Here is a 23,279-nt window from a genome sequence, read left to right as displayed (position 1 = left end):
GTGATTCTCACAGTTTGTGAATCTTTTTCTGAGAGCTTTTCGGTTTGGACACATGGGGCAGTTGTTCGGAGGGTGAAAATGCATGTATTTACATTACAACTGCACCGAAAGGGGAAAGAGCTGCAGTTAGGGGCAGTTGACACTCACTCACGTTGCCTTGGAAACAGGCTCACACACACAGGCACATACAGAGGAGCTATTGATAATCATTCACTCTGTTTACTACTTTTCCACCTTAAAATCACACAGCCCGTCCATCCTAAAAGTTTATGGTATTATTCCAGCCTCAGACCTTTTATATTGTATATTTCCAGGCAAGAAATAAGGTCATTAACTCCATATTATTCTTGTCTTCAGCAGGTTCTCTTTCATATCTTCCTATTATTCAAATGTTTTCTACATTTCAAAATAAAAGAGCTTCATCTTTTCAAATTCTTAAGTGTTTCAGCAAGTTAGGTTCAGTCACATCACGTTGTTGTTATGTTTTAATTTGTTAAACATTACTGCTTCTTAATTCTCTAGCAGTGAAATAAAATCTGAATGACACAAATTTTGTTTATAATTTATTTGAAAAAACTCTTAATAAATAACTTTACATTTAAATACTTTCAGTTTTGCATTAGCAGGGGAAAAAAACAAAACAATGACTAATGCACCAATCATTTACGGGGAATCATTTGATCAGTAACTAAGCTTTGGATGTATTATGCTGCTGCTGCCTGTAAGGCAGCTCGACCTGAAAAACATCTGACATCTTATCCCCTTTGTACAAACATAATGTCTAAACTCAGTGCTCACACTTACTTGTGTTAACTACCTGCAGTCTCTTCATACACCACATTTTAAGTGGAAATCAGAACACTAAGCAAAAATATAAATCTGTACAAAGATATAAAGCACTGCCTGTAAAATGTAGCTACATGTGTAGCTTCATGTCGGAACAAGTTTCCTGAGAAACATTGAGAATCATTACATATTAAGGTAACACTCCAAACTTCCATTGCATATTAGTGCAACCTGTTTCCAGCTAACCCGCACATCTAATTATCACAGTGACACTGAGGGTCAAATACATCCAAGAAACATTATATCACCACCTCATAATGAAATCTTTTCACATGTCCTGTGACAGCTGGAAGCCCTACAGATTCAGCTGCAGGGACAGAGTTTGGCTGAAGGCTTCTTTGGACTTCTGTGATGCTTCCTGTCCTGACAGACTCGAGCAGAGAGGAGAGGTAGACTGTAGAGGATGATGATGGTCAGATTCACCAGCACGCAGAGCAGCGCTGCACCCAGAGAGTTGGCAAACGTGATGGGAATGGAGTGATTAAGAAGCCAGGGACGCCGTGTCACCATGTCCTGTTCCAGGGCCTGCATCTGGAAGTGGGTGCCAAGGACGCCACACACGTGGAAGAGTTGATGGCTGTGACCTGCAGAGGGAGCCATTGAGTCACATTTATCACAATGAAAAAAATAAGAGGAGCAGATTTAACACTGTGTAAATAATTGACATTGGCACTTGAAATCCAGAGATGGTTATGCATCAGCATTGTGTCATTCCACAATGTTTAAAGTTTGAGAGGAGACATTTTAATGTGTCAAAGTGAATCCAGCCTTTCTGGAAGCTATTTCCCCTTGGGATTAATAAAGTGATTCTGATTCTGAGAGGGTGGGGATTTAAAGCTGACATTTAAAAGTAAGCCACAAAATTCCATTCAAAGGATCTTCAAGGTGATGCACCCTAATCTACCACACTGGAAAATGTACCCATTCACATACTGATATGTTTACATATGAGAATGTGAGCTATTCCTTGGTTGTAATGAGGGTTTAAGGCTAAGTCGAAGACGTTGTTAGTTCTTACTGCATATTTAGCATAAATGTAGCATCTTCTTTAAGCCCTGCCTGAACTCTTTAGCTGCTAAATGCTTCCTTTGTAAGCAGGTAGTGTCCAGAAACACTGCAGAGCTGAGGACATCAGCAGACTACAGTTGATACTTCTCTGCAGATAAAGCAGGCTCACCTATGTAGTCGAAGCTGCCAGGTGCCAGGCGCTCAGGTAAGTGTGTGGCAAACAGGAAGCCTGTGAGGAAAGCCAAGGCAATGTGGTAGTAATGGAGGATGTTGGTGTCACTGTCTGTGCACCCCTCTCCTACACACAGGAACACCTGTGAACACAACACACAGACGACTGATTACAGGGAGATCAGCAGGAAATCCGTCCCTATTAGCAGCTTAAGAGTTTTAAATTAAGCCTAATGGCGGGTTTTAGTCACAGATCTGGACCTTTGTGATTCTATTATACAATATTATGTCACAAAAAACTGTTATGTGTACAGTTGTAGTCGGTTTATTACTTTGCATGGGAAGAAGAATCTTATTTAATTCACCCTGGTAAACACCAAACATCAAGTCGATGAATAAAGTGATTCATTTGTTTTATGATAGCATAAAATGCTTTCAAGTTTTTATTTGCTACTCTTGACCTTCAGGTGTAGCTGATTTTATTTTATTTTATTTTTTTTTAACCCCTGTTTTGTAATACACCTCACCTGCACTGCAGTAGAAAGGACAGACGGTCTGGCGCGGTTTCACCCCAACATGCAAACCATGTGTTGCACATCCAGTGCAAGAAGGAATAGATACTTCACAAAATATTGTCTCAAGCTTTACATGCATGCCTGTCCTAAGTTATAAAACAAAGGTGTAAAGTTTGACCTCTGAAGGAATTTAATGATAGTATGTTTGCAGGAGGTAGACTCAATGATTTTGTCACAGTTAGTGTAAGAATCCATGAGTTTCTAGAGTCCGTCATTTCTGCCAAAATTGAATAAACTCTGGTTGTTGCTCAGAATGGATGGATGTATCTACATATGCTGCCTACAAATATTAGCTCAGTTTATATGAATGTAAGCCCGCTGGATTGGATTTCCATCCATTGTCCTGTGGTTACAATAATCACCAGCAAGGAGGAGCTTAATAACAAATGAATGTTTGTTGAAATATGGAACATCAAAGCTAAAATACCCCGAAACATGTAGAATATTTTATGAAATTGTCTCACAGGAAGCACACTGTACAGTGTCAGACCTGTTTTACAGACACAGAGAGGTGTTTTACCTTACCCTGTAGAACAGAGGAATGCTGTCGAACAGGTAGGGAAAGGCAAAGGCAACAACCCGGAGGAATTTGCTGAACTTTGGACTCTGGTGCTCAGGAAATCTGTAAATTAAATAGAGGAATATAATTTCCCAGTAATGAATAACTTGTAACAGTATTTCATTTTGATTGCTTGTTTCTTAAGTGTGTTACAGCTGGGAGGCATTTGGAATCAATTTGACTCCTATTAATACTATAATCATGAAGTATATTCAATAATATGTTATATGAATTTAATACAAAGAGAATTTATATGGAATCACATATTCCAAATATTGGAATGTATTAATCAGTGTTGGTAAGAATACCTGAAAGTACATTATATTAAAAGACATTAAATTAATTTTTTTCACATTGTGTGACTTTGTAACTCAATGTTTTCTTTTGTTCTTTCTTTGTATTGAAAATAAAGTCAGTGAGTCAGATTGTCACTGAACACGTTTTGCCACTCTTCCAACCTGCCCAGCTGAAACTACGCTTTAATCACTATTTAGGGCTGGTCCACACACTCACTGTTAGATAACTCATTGTATTAAACAGTGAGTTGCTTAACAACACAGTGTTTGCGTGCTGAAGTCAGTGTGAAGGCATGTCAGTGCATTGAAAGGTAATTGGACATTGTTAACAAAGAAAATCACGAACAATGAATCTAGCACCGATCATACATATAGAACACAGAATAGACAGGAGAAGCGTATTTTTTTAGCTCTTTACCTCTTTACGGTGTCATGATTATACTGTAGAAATGGTAAGCCAAGTCTTAGCATTGGGGAGAGATGAGTGAAAGAACAAACATTAGCTAAACCAACATGATCCTCAACACAAAGCAGGCCGTGACTGTGATCATGGTGCAGCACAACACAGAGAACAGTGCAGCTTCTCCTGCATCAAAAATCAAGTTTTCAGTCATTTCTAACTAAACCACACCAAACATTGTACTTTACATACCAACCCCTGTGTCACATACTCTCTACTGTAACATGTATACACCTGGAATACAAGTGTGATGTGATCTCCAATAAGTGCATGCACACATGTCTCTGTTATCATTCTGTTGATTCATTTTCTCTTTCATGAACGATAACATCAAGCTGTAACAACACCTGAAAGTATTAAGACCCCTAAAGACTCCTCTAATTACTTAACAAAAACAATATTTCTCATCAGTAATGGTTTCATGTGTGCTCCGTTTGAAGCAGGGCGTCAGAATTTCAGATTTTCAGATGCAGTTTAAATTAAAATGTGCCCAAAATGACGTGAAAAAACCCTCCCTACTTCTAATATGGTTGATTCATGCATGGTGGTAACACCATTTCATCACACTTCTGTTTAACTGTGTATTAACAGTAAAGGTCTACTGCAGTGTTTACGTTCACAAACTACAACTTGATGCATCATTTTGGACTTCTGAGGTAAATAGAATGCAGAAATTTGAGTGCTAGCTGTGAGATTAATTTCCTCATCATACCTGGAGTAGCAGGCCAGGTTGGTGCAGATGACAGTGTTGGCAACAGCGATGGGGATGTACCACTGATGGAAGGAGCTGTTTACCCACTTGTCAGGGAAAACATAAGCTGAATAGATGATAGCTGATCCTGCAGAACACGACAACAAAGTATCTGTAAAAAAATCCGTTTGCCCATTCAGGGCCTAACACAGAGCCAGTCAGTGCTGTTCCTCACTGCTTACCCAGGCTGTAGAAACTGAGAGCACCATAGTCAAAGAAGAAGCAGATGTGGCGCGCCCGCACCGACATGCTGCTGAAGGTGTGAGCACAGCTGGATGCCAGCGGGTAGATGCAGCAGGAGAGCAGGAAAATCACCATAGGCCAGGTGAAGGAGTCCTGCCATGCTGTCTGCATCAGCACCACGGTCACCAGTTTCCACAGGAAGTACCTGTCAATAGAAACAGAACATTAAGTTGGTGATTAGCAGTGATAGTTTTCAGCCAAATAACAACAACAGAGAGAGTTGTCTACTGAAAATGAGTATGCAGCTGTAGAATAATGTCATTTTATATTCACCTAGTTTTGGGATCTGATCATCATTAAACCTTATATCACTGTGGGTATGTTTCACCTGTATGTCTGTGCAGAGGTGTGACACATTGCAGATATACATACATATATATGTACATATTATGAATGATCTTTGATCTTTTTGAGCTTTGATCAATGATTCTGTCCCAGCTGTGTGCAGGCACACACACGATATGAGAACAGAACCCTCATTTTTTCCCCTTTGTCTGTTCCAGCCATTCAGTGTTGTAACCATTAATTTCAGCTGCTTGTATAACCATAGCTCATCATGGCCATAGGTGAGGGTGGGGCCAGGGATCGACCAGTAAATCAAAGGCCTTGCCTTTATAGCAGCTCTCTCTCTTTTTACCACAATGGACCATATGGACCTTCATCCCTCACTCATTAACAAGACCCACGAGATACTTAAACTACACCACCTGGGGCAGCAGCTAGTCCCCAGTCTGTAGAGGGCATGCCATCCTTATCCAGCTGAGAACCACAACCTCAGATTTAGAGTTGCTGATTCTTTTTATAACTTCTTTCAGCATTTTTAATTTAAAAACTAACAAACGGAGCTAAAACAAGCTCATCAGTGAACAACTCTACATAAATGATGGGTAACTGCTCTGTGGTAGTATCACCAGTAGGGTTGTTGGAGTAGTTTCACACAAATAGATGTAATGTAGAGATAATGAAGGCATGCTAGTAAAATGTGTGTCTGATATTTGTACATCATGAGTTCAGTATAAACAGACTTTTACATCACAACTTGTCATTTCTGTTACCTTTTGCTGAAGGACTAGCTGTGTCCACTCACGTCCTGTCTTTATGCTAAGCTTAATTCAAGACTTGTGTCTTTTCATTAAAGGTAGAGTAGGAGATTTCATTCTGATGCACTTTTTGTTAAATTAGTGTAACTTCTCTTTACATTTCGATAGCAAACAATTAGTTCGGCAGTTTCGCATTAAAACAAAGAATATGAATCATCTGTGGAAGCTATAAAATGCTAAAAACCAATCCAATCCAGCCAATCTGGGACGACCCTGCGCAGAGTATTGGTTGGTTGTCTCTTCCTGCTCTGCGTGCACCAGAGAGGTACATGCATGATGGCCGAAGTCACAGACCACAGCTCATCTTCAGGTAATGCGCGTCCATGTGAATGGGAGGCGTGGCTTCGGGGTGAGCTCTGAGAGAAAGGGGCATGTGTTTACTTTTGAAATCTGGCTGACTCTCACTGAGTTTTCAAAATCTCCTACCCTACCTTTAAGTAAAAAAGTAAATAAGTGTATTTCCCAAAAATATATATTTAATTTTGTAACAAACCAAAACAAACTGGAACAGCTCTGACAGTAAACACTGCACCATTAAGCATGAGGCTAATGAGCAAAACTAGCAGAAATGTGTACGCAGCATCGTCCCCGTCAATGCTGGGAAAAAAAGAGACCTAATTATGTTTAATATTCTTTATCACTCAATTAAATCTTGTATTTTTCAGCAACTGTCAGTTACATAAGAGTTTTAGGAGGAGGCTGCAGTGTGCCTTGTCACAGTTTCCACGTCTTGCTGCAACTCATTAGCAGATCAACATTATTTGTGCTTTTCTCCATCACTGAGCAGTTAACTAATTGTGGCAAATCATTTGAAAGCCTCGAGCACATATCTGCTCATTAACGCTTGGCCTGTAGGTCTACTCCAAGCCCCCTGACACAAACACCCATGTGTCCTTCGCATATTCTAAACACACACACAAACACACACAGACACCTTCTCTCTGGACCATGCAGTCAAAGCAACTGGAATCTCAGCTGGGAGGAAGTGCAGGGAGGCTAGTGGGAGCAGTAACCTGTGCAGTAACTTTAAATCCTGAGGCTCTCTCACATAAACACACACATCTCTGCATCGTTGAGCTTACACAAGTCAAGGACTGTGTCTATTTTTTTTTTAAATCTGCCAGCTTTAAGAAGCTTTAACTAGACAAACTCAAGACAAGAAGTGTCAGTGTTGTCTGTAGTTGTCTGACAGGAGTTCTAATTACTCTCAGTTTTCGGGTGTCATCTCACCACTGCCTCATCACTGTGGCTTATATTGGCTCATCCATGCATGAGTCAGAGGATCTTGGCCTAAAATCTGAATCTTAAATCTGATACTGAGAAAGATAAACATTTTTGTGGCGGTCAGAGACACATGAAAACACAACCTGACATGGCTGAAAGTAGTAAAAGAGAGGGCATCTTTTGAAAGCTCATAAGCATCAGAATAGGAACACATGGCTGGAACAGTAAAGTCCTGGCTTTTTTTATTTATTTAGGGGACAAAGCTGAATAAATAGAATAAACACTGCATGAATACATTCAGAACTGTATTCAGCAGAACTTCCATTAACCTTGAGGTTTGTCACACAATGAACAGGGCGTTGACAGGGAGGCACTGTGAACCTGCAGGAGGTCTGTGGGACCCACACGGTTGCTGGGATGAAGACTTAAAAACAAACCTGTCTGTATACGGAGTTTCTTCCGTATTGTCTCAGTCCACACTCATGGCTGTAGGTCATGTGAATGAATGTGGCACATACATGTTATGTTCTAGCTCCAGTTTAACCCCTTCAAGAACTGGGGTGTGTTAATAAACACACACAAAGAGGGATGCATACACTGACTGACACCGTGTGCAGTGTGCCTGCAGTCACTCAGTGCATGAATTCTTTGTCTTTATGTGATAAAGATCAGTGACTCAAAAATGTATGTAAAAATATTCCAGATACCTCTCTGACATTCAGGCTAAACAGGATTCTCCTGGCTGTTATGAAAACGTGCACCTGTGCCTTCCAAACTCAAACCATACCACATTCTTACCAGGTGGGCAGAAAGTGGGTCCAGATGTTGAGCGTCTCATTGGTCAGCTGGAAGAGGCTGAGGATGCAGTCGGTGGCTGAGCTGCGGGGATGTCGGTACCCAGAAATGATGCTGTCCTCATGGAAAACCTCCGGGAGAGAAGAAAACTTTTGGTTTTTAACAAGTCTGTGAAACTTTTTACTACAACTGAGAGAAGTTTAACAAAAAAAAAGCACAAGAGCAGGAAACTCTCAGCAGACAACTTAAATAACCAGGGATGTCTTTGTTAAATTTCAGTCAAGGCCAGCTCAGTTTATAAGTTAACATGTGTCTGGTAAAGTGAACTTACTTTTGGGACTTGGTTGATGGTGAAGACTCGTGGCAGTTTGATGAGGCTGAGCATGACTACTGCACGGTGCTGCTGCTGTCTGACAGGAGAGCTGAACTGAGGCCGCCGGGAGGGCGTGTGCCTTCGTCTTTATAAGGCTTGTGTTGCCATGCCGTCCTCAAGGTTCCTCCCCTTCATCTCCTCCCTCTTCAAACCCAGCGAGAATATCCAGTGTACCTGCGCCACTCCTCCTGTTGTCTCTGAGGAGGTGGAGGGTATGTGCACACAGGTGTATGTGATCTCACACACACACTCACACACACACACAAGAAAGACACGTTTTTCAAGATTAGGCCAAACTCACAGCCACGGCTCTTCTGCTTGAATCACAGCATGTAAACACTCACATGAAAAGAAAGGAGGGCTTTGTTTGTTGTCCCACAAACAAAGATCCTCTCTCTGTAATTGCATCATTCTCCTGTGACAGAGAGACGCCTGTCCAGTCAGGAAGCTTTCAGGATTGAATCTCCCTTCAATGACAAACCCACAGCTGTGATTGACATTAATGGTCTGCAACCATAGGATAATATTTTTAGCCATTTTCCTGCCAGAAACTCTGCACTCAGCTCAACGCTGAACCTAATCACTATCTGGGTTTCAGGCCGTCTAGATAAGGATGACATTATGAATGAAGGGTGTGAATTTGTCCTGGCAGAAAAGTCAACAGAGTTCCTTTCATGCCACTTTTTTTTGCTCGTCTCCTGGTTGAACTGACATGTCACCATCTGCCCACAGAACTACAGCAGCCGTCACACCCAGCAGAGGCGGCCGAGCCCGGCCAGAGCTCCCCGGACCTGTTATCTTGTTCAAACTCTGAAAGACTGAAAGCAAACACGTCTCACTGCCCCGGCAGAATTAGGAACAGGAGAGGTGGAGATTTATTTTTTATACATATATCAGAGGTCGGTGCTATATATAAAGCAGTTTTTAAAATGTCATAAATTTACAGTAATCATTAAACTGTTACTAAATGTCACACTAGCTTATGTTTAAACACAGAGACGGGTTAATACTTTAACACAAATGATCCTGATTTTAATGCCTAATCGTCAACATCAAGCTACTGTTTACAAGGTTATTGATTGTAAAAGCAAAACCAACCATTTAATTTAGCCACATTTTACTAAAGAACACTGGCTGTGCTTTCATTAAGTCCACCCTCAGTCGTTGCTCCATGTTGTGTTACAAGGTGCGATCACAACAGCTCGGTGTGATGAACTAATGTATGCACTACAGCAGAGCGCCTTGGGATTTCATTCCACTTTGTCTCAGTGGAACAGAGAGAGCTGCAGAGACAGAGCAACACCACAGCCCAAGAAAAATGACACAACAGGGAAGAAATGTCAGCCAGTTCAGTTTGACACAAGGTTAGCCAGTACAGTTAATGTGTGGTTAATAAGTCATAAAGACATTTTAGCACTAACAGTGTCAACAAAGTCAAGTGCTGAAGGTTTTTTGTGTCCCTGAGAGGGCCAGAGGCCCCTCTGTGGTGCATTCATGTGTGTTTATACAAACATACAAATATGGAAGGCAATGGAAGGCAATCACAGACTTTTTTTTCTTTGATTTCAGACACCATAAAATCAAAAATTTGATGTTTCCACATCATCTATCAGCCATTTTTATGTATGTATTAATTAACTGTCTTTGTCCTGACAGCTCCATTGTACAGGCTGTGTATCTTAAACTTGTTGTTCATATACTAATATATCATGCACTACTGATACTGACAACCATGTGTAATGGACTAGCAGTGCCCAGTTTTTGGCCTAATGATGACAATAAAATGTGCCTTGAATGTCTGCAGCAGGATGTACAAGAAGGGCATGAGCAGACTGTACTTCCTGAGGAGACTCAGGTCCTTCAATGTCTGCAGCAGGATGCTCCACATGTTCTACCAGTCTGTCATGGCGAGCACCATCTTCTTTGCTGTGGTGTGCTGGGGATCAGGCATTAAAGCAAAGCACACCAACAGACTGGACAAACTCATCAAAAAGGTGGGGTCTGTTGTTGGCTTTAAGCTTGCCAACTTGGAGGAGGTGGCGAAGGAAAGAGTGGCTAAACTGCTGTCAGTCATGGACAATCCCTCCCACCATCTCCACAACACTGTGGACAGACTGAGAAGCAGCTTCAGCAACAGACTCCTGCTGCCCCGCTGCTCTAAGGAACGGTACAGGAAGTCATTCCTGCTGTCTGCCATCAGACTGTACAACTCCTCTGTGACTATCAGAGCTGTACTCACTAACTCGGACTAAAGCATCATCACAGGTGCACTTCAAACTGCTCAGTTTTTGCTTGTGTTTTGTGATTTTAGGCTTTATAGTGCTTTGGAGTTGACCAAGCAGACAACATCTTTTTACATGAAATACATGAACATGTGGAAACATCTGTAAAGAGATTCACAGATCAATGCAATGACTCTTGAAGCAGCACATTTGTAGAGAATGAATGTAGAGAAATCCAGACACGTGTTTTGCAGACAGAGCCACAGATAAGGTGAGCTTTTTCTTTGTGTTGCTTGTTTTCTTCAACTAAATGTTTACTGTTGGAGTATTTCTGCAAAAAAGAAATCTCCTAGTTATATATCTGTATCATTATTACGTTGTCACAATTGACAAATGACTTAACACCAGACTAGAAAACACCATTTCTTCGCCCTCTCTGGTAGAAAGTTTGAAGATCAGACCCATCCAGGATTATTAATGAGTGTGAACACAGGACATACCGCCTGTGCTGACCTGAAACAACAGCTCTGTGCAGCAAGTAAACAAAATACCACCTGTACCAGCAGCCTTGTAAACAGTCCAAGCTCGTCAAGGTGCCGTTGAAAACACTGCCTCACTGTAAAATGATAAGGTTATCACAGCGTCTGCACCGCCTTCTGCTGTTTGACTATCAGCAGATACAGAGCTGCTTGGCAAAACCCACATTTTAAAACCACTGTCATCGTGGATTTTATAGGTGATTGTAAAAAAAATTCCCCTCAGGAATGCACTGATGTAAATAACAAAAACAGCTGATTACAATCATTACTGTGGCTAAGATGTAATATTTTGTCTTACCACAAGGTGGCAGTGTTTTCCAGCAGAACCTGCAGAGGTTGCCAGTTGGTAAAAAAAATCTATCTATCTATCTATCTATCTATCTATCTATCTATCTATCTATCTATCTATCTATCTATCTATCTATCTATCTATCTCTCTGTCTGTCTGTCTGTCTGTCTGTCAGACTGCAGAGTTTAATTTTTGGGAAACAGGGAATTAAAGGGCGTCACTGCAGGGAGACAAACGCTGCTTTCTGCTTTTATTGACTGTTAATGAGAAAATGTAACAAGTTTGCTTCAAGCCAGTTGCCCCCCTCCCTCCTCGTGTAAGCAGAACTGAGCCTCTTGTGGCAACAAGCCTTGACTGTTTATGTAACATCAGCACAACTGCTAAGTAGCTTCTCACATTAAGCATCCATTGAGTCATTATTGCTGATGCAAATGTTGTGTTCTTTATTCCGGAATGAACTTTTTTTTTTTTTTTAACTACAGAGAGCTGACAGCACAAATGTTGAACTGTGACCTCATCTTACTGGGAAAATGGTAAATGTGTGTGTAATTCTCAGACTGCATCTCTACGTGCTCACTGTTTTTCCTTGATGATTTTCGGTTGATCTTTATCAGACAGCTTATCCTGTTTTTAATGTATAACCCTAATCAGTTTAAATTCAGCTGTGATCAAAAACAAAACTCAACACCAGTTGAAAACAACAGTGGATGAAAACAAAACAGCTTGTGGTGTTAGGGGAATTGAACCTTGGACCACTGCCACACTGCATGACCCACACTAAAATGTAACCATAAAACATGTATTATCAGTGTTATGTAGCGGTTTTTTGTGAGAATGTGTTAAAAAACCCTTTTTATTTTATTTAAAGAAACGATGTGTAGAATTCACTGACACCTAGTGGTAAGGGTGCAGGTTGCATCTTTAAAAATAGACCTACTTTGACAGTTGGATTTTTCCCCTAAGAGAATACGGCAGAAAGAGGAAACAGAACTTTGAGCAGGTTTCCTTTTTTTTTTCAATTTAAGAAACAGCTGCAGCTGTCAGGGTAGCTATGAGCTTCACAGGCAGTGACAAAAGCAGAAAGCTCTCTGTGGGATTCATCTAACAGTGTTTGGTTTGACCTTTGCAGGATGCAGCTCTTGATTGAAGACACACAAAATGACACATAGTTAGATTTGATCAATACAAAAAATACTATTATTCCACACTGGAATGTTTGATCTCCTTAATTCTGCTGCTTTTACTAACAATACTGCTGCTTTAAATACAAAAAAGTAGTGAAGGATATATTAAAAGATAATATATGCAGTAATATTTCAGGTGTGAGCATAATAATGCTTCGTCATCATGACTTCTTTTGCACTTTCCAGTTTTGATTATAATAATGTGCTGAGTTGGTACTGTGCTGCTGGTGTGGGATTTAAAAGAGACCAACCACGCCGCTGTGCTGCAGCTGCTCAAAGAGCTGCTGCCTCCCTGGTGTTTTGGTTGATGAGGTGTAGTTTGTGTCTCCAAATGAGGAGCATGTGTGGCAGACGCCCCCCTGCTCCATTATTAATAGTTGTGCTAGACTCCAGGCGCTCGCTCAGTTGAGTTTCAGACGTTCACAGCTTATTTTCCTTTAGCTCCATGTGCTACCACTGCAGGCGTACATCTCTATATCATTTTTGTGTTTACTTTACCCCCACTTCCACCCGCCCCAACCCCGCAACTACCGCCCCGCTCCTCATTGTTCTCCTCCAGTAACGTCAGTCAAAGAGTGATCGTACTGGTGAAGATCTTCAAACCAAAATGTGTCAGCTGCTCATAAAACAGCAACGTAGCAATTACCTGGTTTGGAGACAGAGACAATAGATGTTTTATTTTTAGTGTAGCCTAATGGTTTCTCTCTTTCCCTGGTTTTCATTTAGGAGAGAGGAGCTGAATCTGACATGTTGTCTGTTCAACAGCAGAAATTTCTCACATGATAGACTGGATCATTTTTAATGGAACCCTCCAACATTTTGAAAAGAGAAAACTCTGTTAATATGCTACCAACTACCTAACCTAGCCTGGCACCAAAACCTGTTACAGTGTATTTGCCATTTCTAGAATAAATATAGTATTTTTGCATTCTTTTTCTATTTTCCTGAATCATCAAGTGGTACTATCTCTTATTTCCTGCCTCCTCTGAGACCCCCAAACAACACACAAACAAATCCAATAACGCAGAGTTCAACGGTGTGTTAATTTCATCAAGTGGGTAAATTTATGGACACCATAAAGCCTGTGGCCTCAGGACGCCCGCGTACCAAGGATTCACTGTAATTTCATCACAGCCTTCTCAAAGGCATCTGAATGGCGGCAGAGGAGGCGGAGGAGGCCGACACAAAGGCCATGAAGGGACCGAGCTTATCGGGTTTGTGTAGGCCTAATTACAGTACTGAGAGACAGACTCGCTGTCAGGAGGGACTGTAATATCATTAGTGTCGAGGAGAGAGGAGGAATGTGATGCGTAGGGTGAAGTGTAGAAATTATAGCTGGATTGTATTAATGCCAGAAGGTAATGAAAAATGCAAGTGGGTGGCAGGAGACACAGCCCAGCTCAGGTGTCTGAGCTCCTCTCTGGATCAGAATAGACTAATTAGGATAAATTATTTATCAGGATTGTTTTTCTTCTCAGCAGTTTCACAGAGAGGACGAATAAACTTATTCTCTGTCACTCAGAGCTGCTTAACAAGGGACATAAAGTGTTACTACAGCCTAAGAAATCAAATGTGTAACAATAGACGGAAAAAAAAGAATCATACAGACACAGAAGATCAGTTAAAATGTGTATAAACCTGCTGAGAAAACTCCAAAGGAGTTTATTAAGGACAAAAAAAGATGGAGGCGGCTCAAGGTGACGAAACGGATGATATGTTTATGTGGCATAGATCGATATTTATTCACAATAGAGCAAGAAAAAAGGACATCAGAGCAGAGGCTTAAGAAAAATGCTTTTTATTTTTTACACCTTTAAAAAGCAAACTTTTAAAGCACAAAGATTTACTCTGTATATAAACACCTCTATTTCCTTGGACTAAAAAAATGGTAGCATTTGCACATTGTGCTTCGATTGCAAAGTTCTGTACAACCACTCTGGGTCACTCGTGGTGTCACGACCCCAGTAAACATTTTATTGCATAAATCACATTTGACCTCAGCGGCCATTTGTTGAAGAGTTCTAACAGATAGTGGAAAGACGAGAGAGAGAGAGAAACGCCACTGAGATGAGGAAACGGGAGCTCTCACACCTACATTATTACACAGTGAACAACAGTAGCAGCTTTCTTAATGAAGGCGTCGCACACTGTCCTGAAAAGAAACAAAAACTGAATTAAAATAATAATAATAATAGTAATGTGACGGCAGTTGTGCTTTTGTTTACATGTAGCAAGACTCATCTTAATTCTCTGCAATGATTCCAACACACTCAAAACAAAAAAAACTGTCAAGGAGAATTTGCAGCTATTGGCTCATTTCCCTTTCAAACTAAAACTAATCTCTAGTTGCACACACACCCTCTTTACAATAAGCAAAGATTACATGTTGTGGTTTTGCTATTTTCTATCCAACCTACGACCGGAAAACTAGCATTTCTGAGAAGGCAGTGTCTCTCCGCAGCGTCTCTGTGGAGACTGAACATTGTTAAATGCTGAATGGAAGTTGGCTCACACAAAAATATACAAATCCAAATATACTGGAATAAATGACTTTGGTATAAACAATATGGGAGATCGATATTCACAGGCAAAACTTCCATTCCTGAATGTTCCCTTTAAACTACATATTTGTACTTGTCCTGGCAAAAGTGGCATAGCACAAACGATGCAAGAAAATGCCAACAGGAAACAGAGAAATAAAATACAAAACCCGAATGTGCACTCTAAGGGAATAATCAGGCGAATAAGTAACGAACAGCAATTCCACTGGAGAACTATTCCACAAGAGAGGCCCATTCTGATTTAAGTCATAGTTTAACATTAGAAGGGCATAACGCTGTAGAGAGCAGGATTACATGTGCTTTGTGTGGCTTTTCTGTACATTAATTATTATTTTAATCTCAGATTATCTCTATTGTGGCTCTGATAAGAGTAATAGACGAAGGTTGGGATGATGTACTCACACTACAACAACATGAAAGCACCAGTTTTAATGAAAATGAACAATGAAAATTCGGAACTGCCTGAATCTCCTGCTTTCTGTTAATCCTCGCAGCAGATCGATGAAAGCCTCATTGATGCTGAGAGCTCCACTCTGTTTTGTTTGTGAGCGCGATGCCAGCGAATGCTGACTCATCCGTGACCTGTGACTGTACTGTGTTGCAGGCTCTCCCGCCTATTAGCCGGGTGAATTGTTAGTATCTCTGTGAGCCTCTATCTCCTCGTTCAGCGGTCAGCAGGGCAGCGGAGGGATTTTATTTTATTTTATTATTTTTTTAAAGCTGAGTTTATGGCTGCTGGGACTGACAACCTCATTATGTTTGTCAAGCATTCACCTCCAGCTTTACGTCTCCTGGCACTGACTATTTAAATGTTTATGAATTGACATGGTAGTGAGATGCAGCTGTGCATCTGTGCTGCCCACGTCTATCTACACCACCTACACATGTATCCTGCAATTACGATTTTCAAGTGAGAGTTTCAGAAGAAAGCCTTTTCTGATAAGTGTAGAAGTAAACACACAATCTGAGAGGGCCAAAAAGAAGGCATCAAAAAATGAAATGGTGCTCAAACATAAAAATAAAGGTTGGACATTTTAGCAATGACACATTCTTCAGGGTTTTTCCCCTGCAAAAAAAAACCCTTAAAATAGATGACAATGCACATAAGCTGTCCCCTCCCCCTGTCTTTTACTTAGTGTACTGACCCAATCAGTTTAAGTGTTTTTTTTGTGTCTAAATAACACAATGTGTCTCTACATTTCAGCAGCTTTAACAGTCACAGCTAGGTAATTACGCTTAAATGATTAAATACGATTTTTGTAAAGACGTGTTTATCTGAGGAAGGTAACAAAAACCCTCATGGTGCATTGCTGCATATTACCTCAATTTAGGCCTTACAGACATCTAAATCCTGTTTCTATTAAAAGCAAAGCTCATACATAGAATCAACTCCCACCGTAATTTTTTTGTTATTAGTTATCTGGGTTTTAGAGAAAATGTGTCTGGTTTGTAATCCCTACAAAGGGATGATGGCCAAATAAATGTACATCACATGGTAAACATGTTAGTGTTAGAGGAGAAATACAATCCAATGTGTTATTTGGCAACATTCCCCTTCAAATATTTTATAGTATATTCTGTTATTTACAGATTATTTGTTTCAATAAACTTTGCAAATTTTGAAATGATATAGTAAAAAAATATACTGACAGGAGAGAAATATGGAAGATGCATTAAAGAATGTCAGACGTGATCTCTAGCGTCATATATTGTTATTTCGTACACACACACATACACACACTCGCACACATTCTGTAACTAGGTCTGTGCATAATTACAAACTCTAGCTTTAAGGGAAACAGGAGAGCTACAGTCGACGTTGCAGAAAATATTAACCCTGCAACAGTGCGCACGAGAGAGTTTAAGTATTGAGAGCTGCAGCTGACTAAACTCGTCCTTCAGATTGTGAACCCCGATCAGAACTTGGACGCACAGAGACCACGACGTGAGCACCCGCCTCACATTCAATCATCCCCTACGTTCTCACACAGAATATATTGATCCTCTTTTCAACTCAGCTGTTTCATTTTTGAGTTGCTGTCTGTCTAGTTGTGCTTGGCACGAATCCCTTTTAAGTAGTTTTTCCAGCGCTTGACCACATCCTTGAAGATGGGAGAGTTGTCTATGGACGCCATCAGCTGCAGCTGGTTAATGTGCGTGGTGTGATAGTCCCAGCGAGCCAGGTTGGGCGCGGTGCCCAGCATGAAGTGACGCAGGTCGTAGATGCTCCCAGACCCCGTGTCAAAAAGTGGCAGCATGGCCCTCAGTGACTCCATGCCGCGGCTGAACAGCTGCCCTGCCTCTCTGCCAAGCTTGTCCCCAGCTGTCTCCATCACGTCATAGAGTCCCAGCAGGGAGTAGATGAAGCCGTTGAGGACAAAGGAGCTGGGTGTGGTTGGGTATTCCTCATACCAGTCGTACTTGTTCATGAACACAGCTTTGACCCCGTGCTGCGCTGAAGGCACCTTGTAGGGTCCTACTGCCTTGAGGGCAGCGTTGAGGTAAGCCTGGTCCTTGGTGAGGAGGTAGGCTCTCACCAGGGTGGACATGGCCTGGCCCTGAGCCATGGCCGAATACCAGCCGGGCTCCAGAGGGCGGAAGCCTTCGCCTAATTTACGAGTGACCATGATGGGCCACCCACCTCGCTCGTCCTGGTTGTGTAGCAGCCAGTCGCTGGCAGCGAAGAAAGCAGCCATGTGGGCAGTGGTGGAGATGGTGATGTTGTCGACAAAGCCGCGCCCATGCAGGACTAACCGCACCACCCGTTTGGGCATGATCTGAGAAAGAAAAAAAATTAAAGGCATAAGGAAATTATTAGTTGTCATAGTGACCACTGGTTCACAGTTTATAATCATGGGATTAAACTGAACAAATCTCAGACTAGGAACTAAGAACCTTTTCATTATCAATTGTTATCGTCTACAAACAGCAAAACTCCTTCAAAATGGCCATGCACGTTCAGCTTTAACCAACCTTTGTGGCCTTCACAGCCTTGGTGTTGGACAGCCCGACACCCTTCCTGAGGTCGGTAATCAGGTCTCGGGTCAGAGTGCTCCACACAGTTCGTGCCCCGATGCCATAAGTGATGTCGTGGTCTTTAAAGGCGATGAGCTGCGTGTTGGTCACATAGTGGATGGTGAAGGGGGGGCCCTTCTCTGTGGTTTCCAGGATCACAGACACGCTGCCGTTGGACACAAATTTGATGTCCAAGCTGAGGATGAAGTCTTTGGAGTTACCCAGCTGGAGGGAGATGCCTTCTGAAGACTCTGTGGAATGATGGGGGTGGGTAGGATGGAGGGGGTGGGTGCAGCAGATAAATGGGGTGGGAGGGTGTGAAAAATATGCGCAATGAACCAGGAGAAAAAAAATTTCAGCTTTTCTTTAAGTGCATTCGGTCTGAATGAAGTGACCTCATTTGAGTGATTTCAAAACGCCTGGTGATCACTGGATGATAATGGGCTATATTTAGCCGACTGACAGGAAGCCTTTTATCTGCATCTGTCTTTTTTTTAATACACTCTCGCCTATGGTGGTATGTGTATGTGGATGAGAGCTCGTCTTTTTCTTGATGTTCTCAAGATTTTATTCTTATTTGTTCTTGTCAAAACCAAGTTATACTTTATTATCATGGGTCTGGTGATTCATGTGGGATGTACACTCCAGATGTGTCCCTGCACACTGAGCTTAATTAGGAGGACAGGAGGGAAGGAAGCAAGAAAAGACTGAAAGCAGGAGCAGATGCACTGCAGCATTTTCTTCTATTTGCATGTCTCTTTCCTTCAATGATAAAAAGTCAGAAGATTGCCATTGCTCCCCTTTCACTGTAGCAACTCTCTGCAACTCAGTTTATTTAAGGCACTTCAGTTGCAGTTCTGACTTCATTTCAAGACTGACCTCTCTTCTGGCCTTGTTATTTAGCATGAACAGTAAAAAAAGAGAACTTTTTCCTTAATCAAGGCTCCGCAAAGGATAAGGAGAAGAAAAGGAAGGCTAGGAGTGTATAAAAGGCAGAGCAATGGAATGATGGGCTGCACAAGAGCTCTTAAACCCAGATAGAGTGAAAATGAGCCAATAGTCAGCAGACAATTGAGAATCAGAAGACGGAGAGATCTCACATGACACGAGCTGAGAAAGCAGAAGCAGAAGAGGCCAACAGAGAGACAAAGACAGTCGATCAGGAGGAGAACGTAGGAGAGAGACAGTCTGGCAGGGGCCTCTGGATGACTACGGCTCTTTAATGCACTCATAAATCCATTACTTAAGGCAATGCAGAGAGTAAGTGGATTTGTACTCTGGCCCTGTGATTACTCTGCCATCAATAAAGGATGGGCAGGGAATATAGACGAGGTTCCACCTCCACAGCTCAGCTCTCTAGCTGTTTAGCAATAAGTCTGAAGACAGAGATGACAAGCTGTTAGAAATATGTCAGTAAACCATGGCGGTATACATCAGTGAGCATGTGAGGCGAGCACTTGAAAACATATGCATCACTACCTCCTCTGCACATGCACATACAAAAGATCTGACAAGTGACAAGTGAGTGCACGCATGGGTATTCATCCATGCTCTGCTTATTTCACCAGTTCCAGCACACGGGGAAATATGGCTGTGAAAAATGGAAAATATTCACCACCCTGGAAAGATTATTAATATTATTGCAGCAAAAATGAGAATTTATTATTTTTTCAATTGATCTTTTTGACCATGAAATTCATAGCTCAATATTCCAGAGAATGGTAAGTATTTCTAACAGTTTGTTTTGTACACCTTACAACCTGAAACACAACTTATTGATATCACATCCCATGTGGCAAAGGAAAACATATCCCACATTTGAGAAGATAAAACCAGGTAATTCTTGCTGAAAAACTCTTTATCTTCTGTTGATTGACCAAAGGTCATGATTTCTTGGGCTTATTAACACTGAATCTAATTAGATTTAAAAGAGCCTTTTCTACTCATCAGTCAGATCCGGGACTAGAAAATAATATTTAATTATTTTATTTAACATTGTATTTATTGATTTATATTTTGAACATGTACACATACAAACAAACATTAATACTTCCATTAGAAAATAATTATGTGTAAGTGTGAGTGTAAGTGAAAATGGGTTTCTATGAATTTTTACTTCTTCAAATCATTTTGCATGAGGACAGTGAGTCAACAGCTTCTAATTTGAACTGGGATCTGGACTCAGCCCCGGGAGATGTGGTTCACTTTGCCAGTTGTATTTTTCATTAAATCCAACCTAATTTTAACACTATCATCCTCTGCATTTTCAGGCATTTTATTTATTTACAATCGGAAATTATGTCTTTGTATAGAAACACTTATCTGTGCTGCCCTCGATTCTGGATCAACGATGCATGAGGGACTCAGTAAAAACCACTTTTGATGTCGGCTTGCCTGCTTACTGTTCACTCTACAAAAGCTGCATCAGAGTTGTACTGTGAACTCCAGGACACAAAAAAAATGTTCATCTCACCGTGGCAATGTTACCGATTCTTCTTGCACACAAGACTAAAGTCATTTTATGCACGGGGAAAAAAAAGTTTTAGGCAACTCCTCCCAACAAAAATCATTGACTTTGATTAAAAGTCTGCAGCCTGTAACTATACAATTTGAATATAAATACAAGCAACTGTGGAGGGAATTCAATCAGACTTTAAAGGAAGAAAAGCATGTGCTTGCGAGGACTACATGATCCTGTACGCCAATCTACTTGTGCTTCATCGCATATTCACAATAATAAGGCTGTGCAAAAAGCTATTTCTCAGCAACAGTGTGAATAGGCTTCCTCTGGGGAATGGTCTGTAAAAAAAAATGCATTCCTGAATCATCAACCAACCACAAGGGGATTGAAAAAAATAAAGGTGCTCAGTGGAAGACAGCATTTGGGCAGGAATGTGCAGATGGTGGATGGTGGGTTATTATCAGGGGACAGAAGATTGATCCACTTGTCAGAAGCTTTGAAAGATTGTTCAACACCAGTGCCCTAGATGCAGGAAGGGAGGAAAAAAAAAGACCCAAACAGGAAGAAGGGAGTAGGAGGAAGAAGAGGAGGAAGGCGAAGACAAAAAAAGAAACTGACAGCAGATGAGGTAAATGACGAAAGTTTGATGAGAGAGCAGAATATGGCATTAGACTATGGCAATGTTTAGTAAGCAGAAGACTGCTGGGGGTGCTAAGTGGGTGGAAATGCGTAAACAGAAGTGGAAGTCTGACAGAAATCTGGGGTAGATTAATGGAGGATGAACGCAGCTGAGGGAGTGATGATGAAAACGTGATGATGCAAAGGAAAGAGAACGTAATGATGTTGAGTTGAGCTGTGAGGCAAGGTGAGCGAGGAGAATAGAGAGAACAGAGAACAGAGCGAGAGAGAGAAAAGGTGAAGAGGTGTTGAAATGAAAAGAAATTGGTGATGATGAGAGGTTGAAAGCGGAAGAATTAGGGGGAGGGGAAAATTACAGTAGAGACGGCAGTTCAGCAGAGGACAGAGAGATGGAGTATGTCCTGAAAATATCAGCAGGAGATCAGAGGAGAATAAAGACAGCTCACAGTCAGCTCTGGGAAAAAAAGATTTTGACTTCTCCCAATTCCAAAAATAACTCTGTCAACTATCTTGTGGCCTTGGTCACTTTACCGCAGAAAAACAGAGCTAGATTTCCAGTCTCTATTGTAATAAATAGTCTGATTTTATTTATAGATATTCAGACCATACAGACATGCAACTGTGTTTTTTGTGTTTCAGGGCTGAACAAGATTTCATGGATAGATTTTTAAATTCATATTATTATTATTATTATTATTATTATTACTGCTATTGTCATTGTTATTATTGCTACTTGTATGTTTCTGTATTTGTTTGGCTTCTACAGTATATAGTTCTATAGAAACAAAACATTTAAGATATTTTTAGGACTTTTGAGTGGTAATTTTACAGATTTAACACATATTGAGCGACCTGTGCTGAAACTGATGTGACACACTCACCCTCATCACTAAAATTGAAGTGATATATATATTGTTAATGCACAGCAAAAAGAAAGAAAGAAAGAAAGAAAAAGACATGCTGGTGTTTCTTCTTCTTAAAAAAGTCCAAGCAAGATCTATAACAAGGGCACGGAAACAGTGTGTGTAAATCAGGCAGCAGCCAAGTTTATGTTTTGTTGTGCTGCCAACTGACAGAATCAACATTCATTAATAACCAAGCCAAACATTTCACAGAGACGGTTGTTATGGCTGTTGAAACCAGTGTTCACCAATATAAACTGTATGCAGCTACGTCTGGTGAAGACGCTTTATTCTGAAAATCTTATCCTCTTCTACTTTTGGCTGTTCCCAATCAGGGGTCTCCACAGCGAAGCATCCGTTTCCACCTAGCTCTATCCTCAGCATCCTCTTCTCTCACACTAACTAACTTCATGTCCTCTTTCAGCACACCCATGCATCTCCTCTTTGGCCTTCTTCTTGACCTTTTGTCTGGCAGCTTTCTACCAATATAACCACTATCACTCCTCTGCACACGTCTGAACCCTCCCAATATAGCCTCTCTGACTTTGTCCCCACAACAGCCAGCCTGAGTTGTCCCTCTGATGTGCTCGTTCCTAATCCTGGCCATCCTTGTCACTCCTAAAGAGAACCTCAACATCTTTATCGCCGCTCCTTCCAGCTCTGCCTCTTGTCTTTCTCACACTGCTACAGTCTCTAAACCAGACAGAATAGCTGCTCTTACTACTGTATTGTACAACTTTGATTCTTGCTGACACTCTTCTGTCATACAACTAGTATATCTGTTCTAAAATGTATGTATTATAATATATATTTTATATGCTGAGTTTTATGTTACAGCAAAACACCATTATTGGATACTCAGCCTTCTATATTGTGTTATATCTATTATAATTCTGACAGTCAGCAAAAATTAAGCTCCTGCTCACTCACAGTCACAGTGTCAAATATTGTAGCCTCCAATACAATTCTGTTTGGGCTTTAATGAAAGCAACGAAGAGGGAGACAGTTTATTTTTTCATATTTTCTCTCTTTATGGGTCATTTTTTAGATGCATGAGGGACAAAGC

At 41.0% G+C, this 23,279-nt stretch overlaps 2 protein-coding genes across 4 annotated transcripts in view; both read right to left on the bottom strand.

The window, feature by feature from the left end:
* Positions 1-550: 550 nt before the first annotated feature.
* Positions 551-8,702, bottom strand: paqr5b (progestin and adipoQ receptor family member Vb). Of its 2 annotated transcripts, XM_028401411.1 has the most exons (8): positions 8,360-8,702; positions 8,032-8,159; positions 4,849-5,054; positions 4,628-4,754; positions 3,874-3,918; positions 3,126-3,222; positions 2,024-2,168; positions 551-1,430 (listed from the first exon to the last, which is right to left on the bottom strand). In XM_028401411.1, the coding sequence occupies exons 1-8, from the start codon at positions 8,411-8,413 to the stop codon at positions 1,150-1,152; spliced, it is 1,083 nt and encodes a 360-aa protein (XP_028257212.1). In that variant the 5' UTR covers positions 8,414-8,702; the 3' UTR covers positions 551-1,149. The 2 variants fall into 2 exon arrangements, with proteins under 2 accessions (XP_028257212.1, XP_028257213.1); XM_028401412.1 differs by lacking the exon at positions 3,874-3,918.
* A 5,715-nt stretch (positions 8,703-14,417) lies between these two features.
* The window catches only part of glceb (glucuronic acid epimerase b), a 46,612-nt gene continuing 37,750 nt past the window's right edge, over positions 14,418-23,279 (bottom strand). For both annotated transcript variants that reach the window (XM_028401407.1, XM_028401406.1), the window contains 2 exons: positions 18,170-18,462; positions 14,418-17,973 (listed from right to left, as the gene is read on the bottom strand). In XM_028401407.1, the coding sequence (XP_028257208.1) occupies positions 17,242-17,973; positions 18,170-18,462 (1,025 nt within the window). In that variant the 3' untranslated portion in view covers positions 14,418-17,241. The remainder of the gene's footprint in view (positions 17,974-18,169; positions 18,463-23,279) is intronic.

The sequence above is a fragment of the Parambassis ranga genome, chromosome 3 (genome assembly GCF_900634625.1).
Source record: "Parambassis ranga chromosome 3, fParRan2.1, whole genome shotgun sequence".
NCBI classification, from domain to species: Eukaryota; Metazoa; Chordata; class Actinopteri; family Ambassidae; genus Parambassis; species Parambassis ranga.
The sequence above is the reverse complement of the archived record's forward strand: the minus strand, read 5'-3'. Positions and strand labels throughout refer to the sequence as shown.

Coding starts and splice junctions, on each gene's coding strand:
- paqr5b (XM_028401411.1), bottom strand. CDS start 8,413: ATGCTCAGCCTCATCAAACTGCCACGAGTCTTCACCATCAACCAAGTC. Junction 8,160..8,359: donor CCATCAACCAAGTCCCAAAA/GTAAGTTCACTT, acceptor TCTCTCCCGGAG/GTTTTCCATGAGGACAGCAT. Junction 2,169..3,125: donor GCATTCCTCTGTTCTACAGG/GTAAGGTAAAAC, acceptor TTGTGTTCACAG/GTGTTCCTGTGTGTAGGAGA.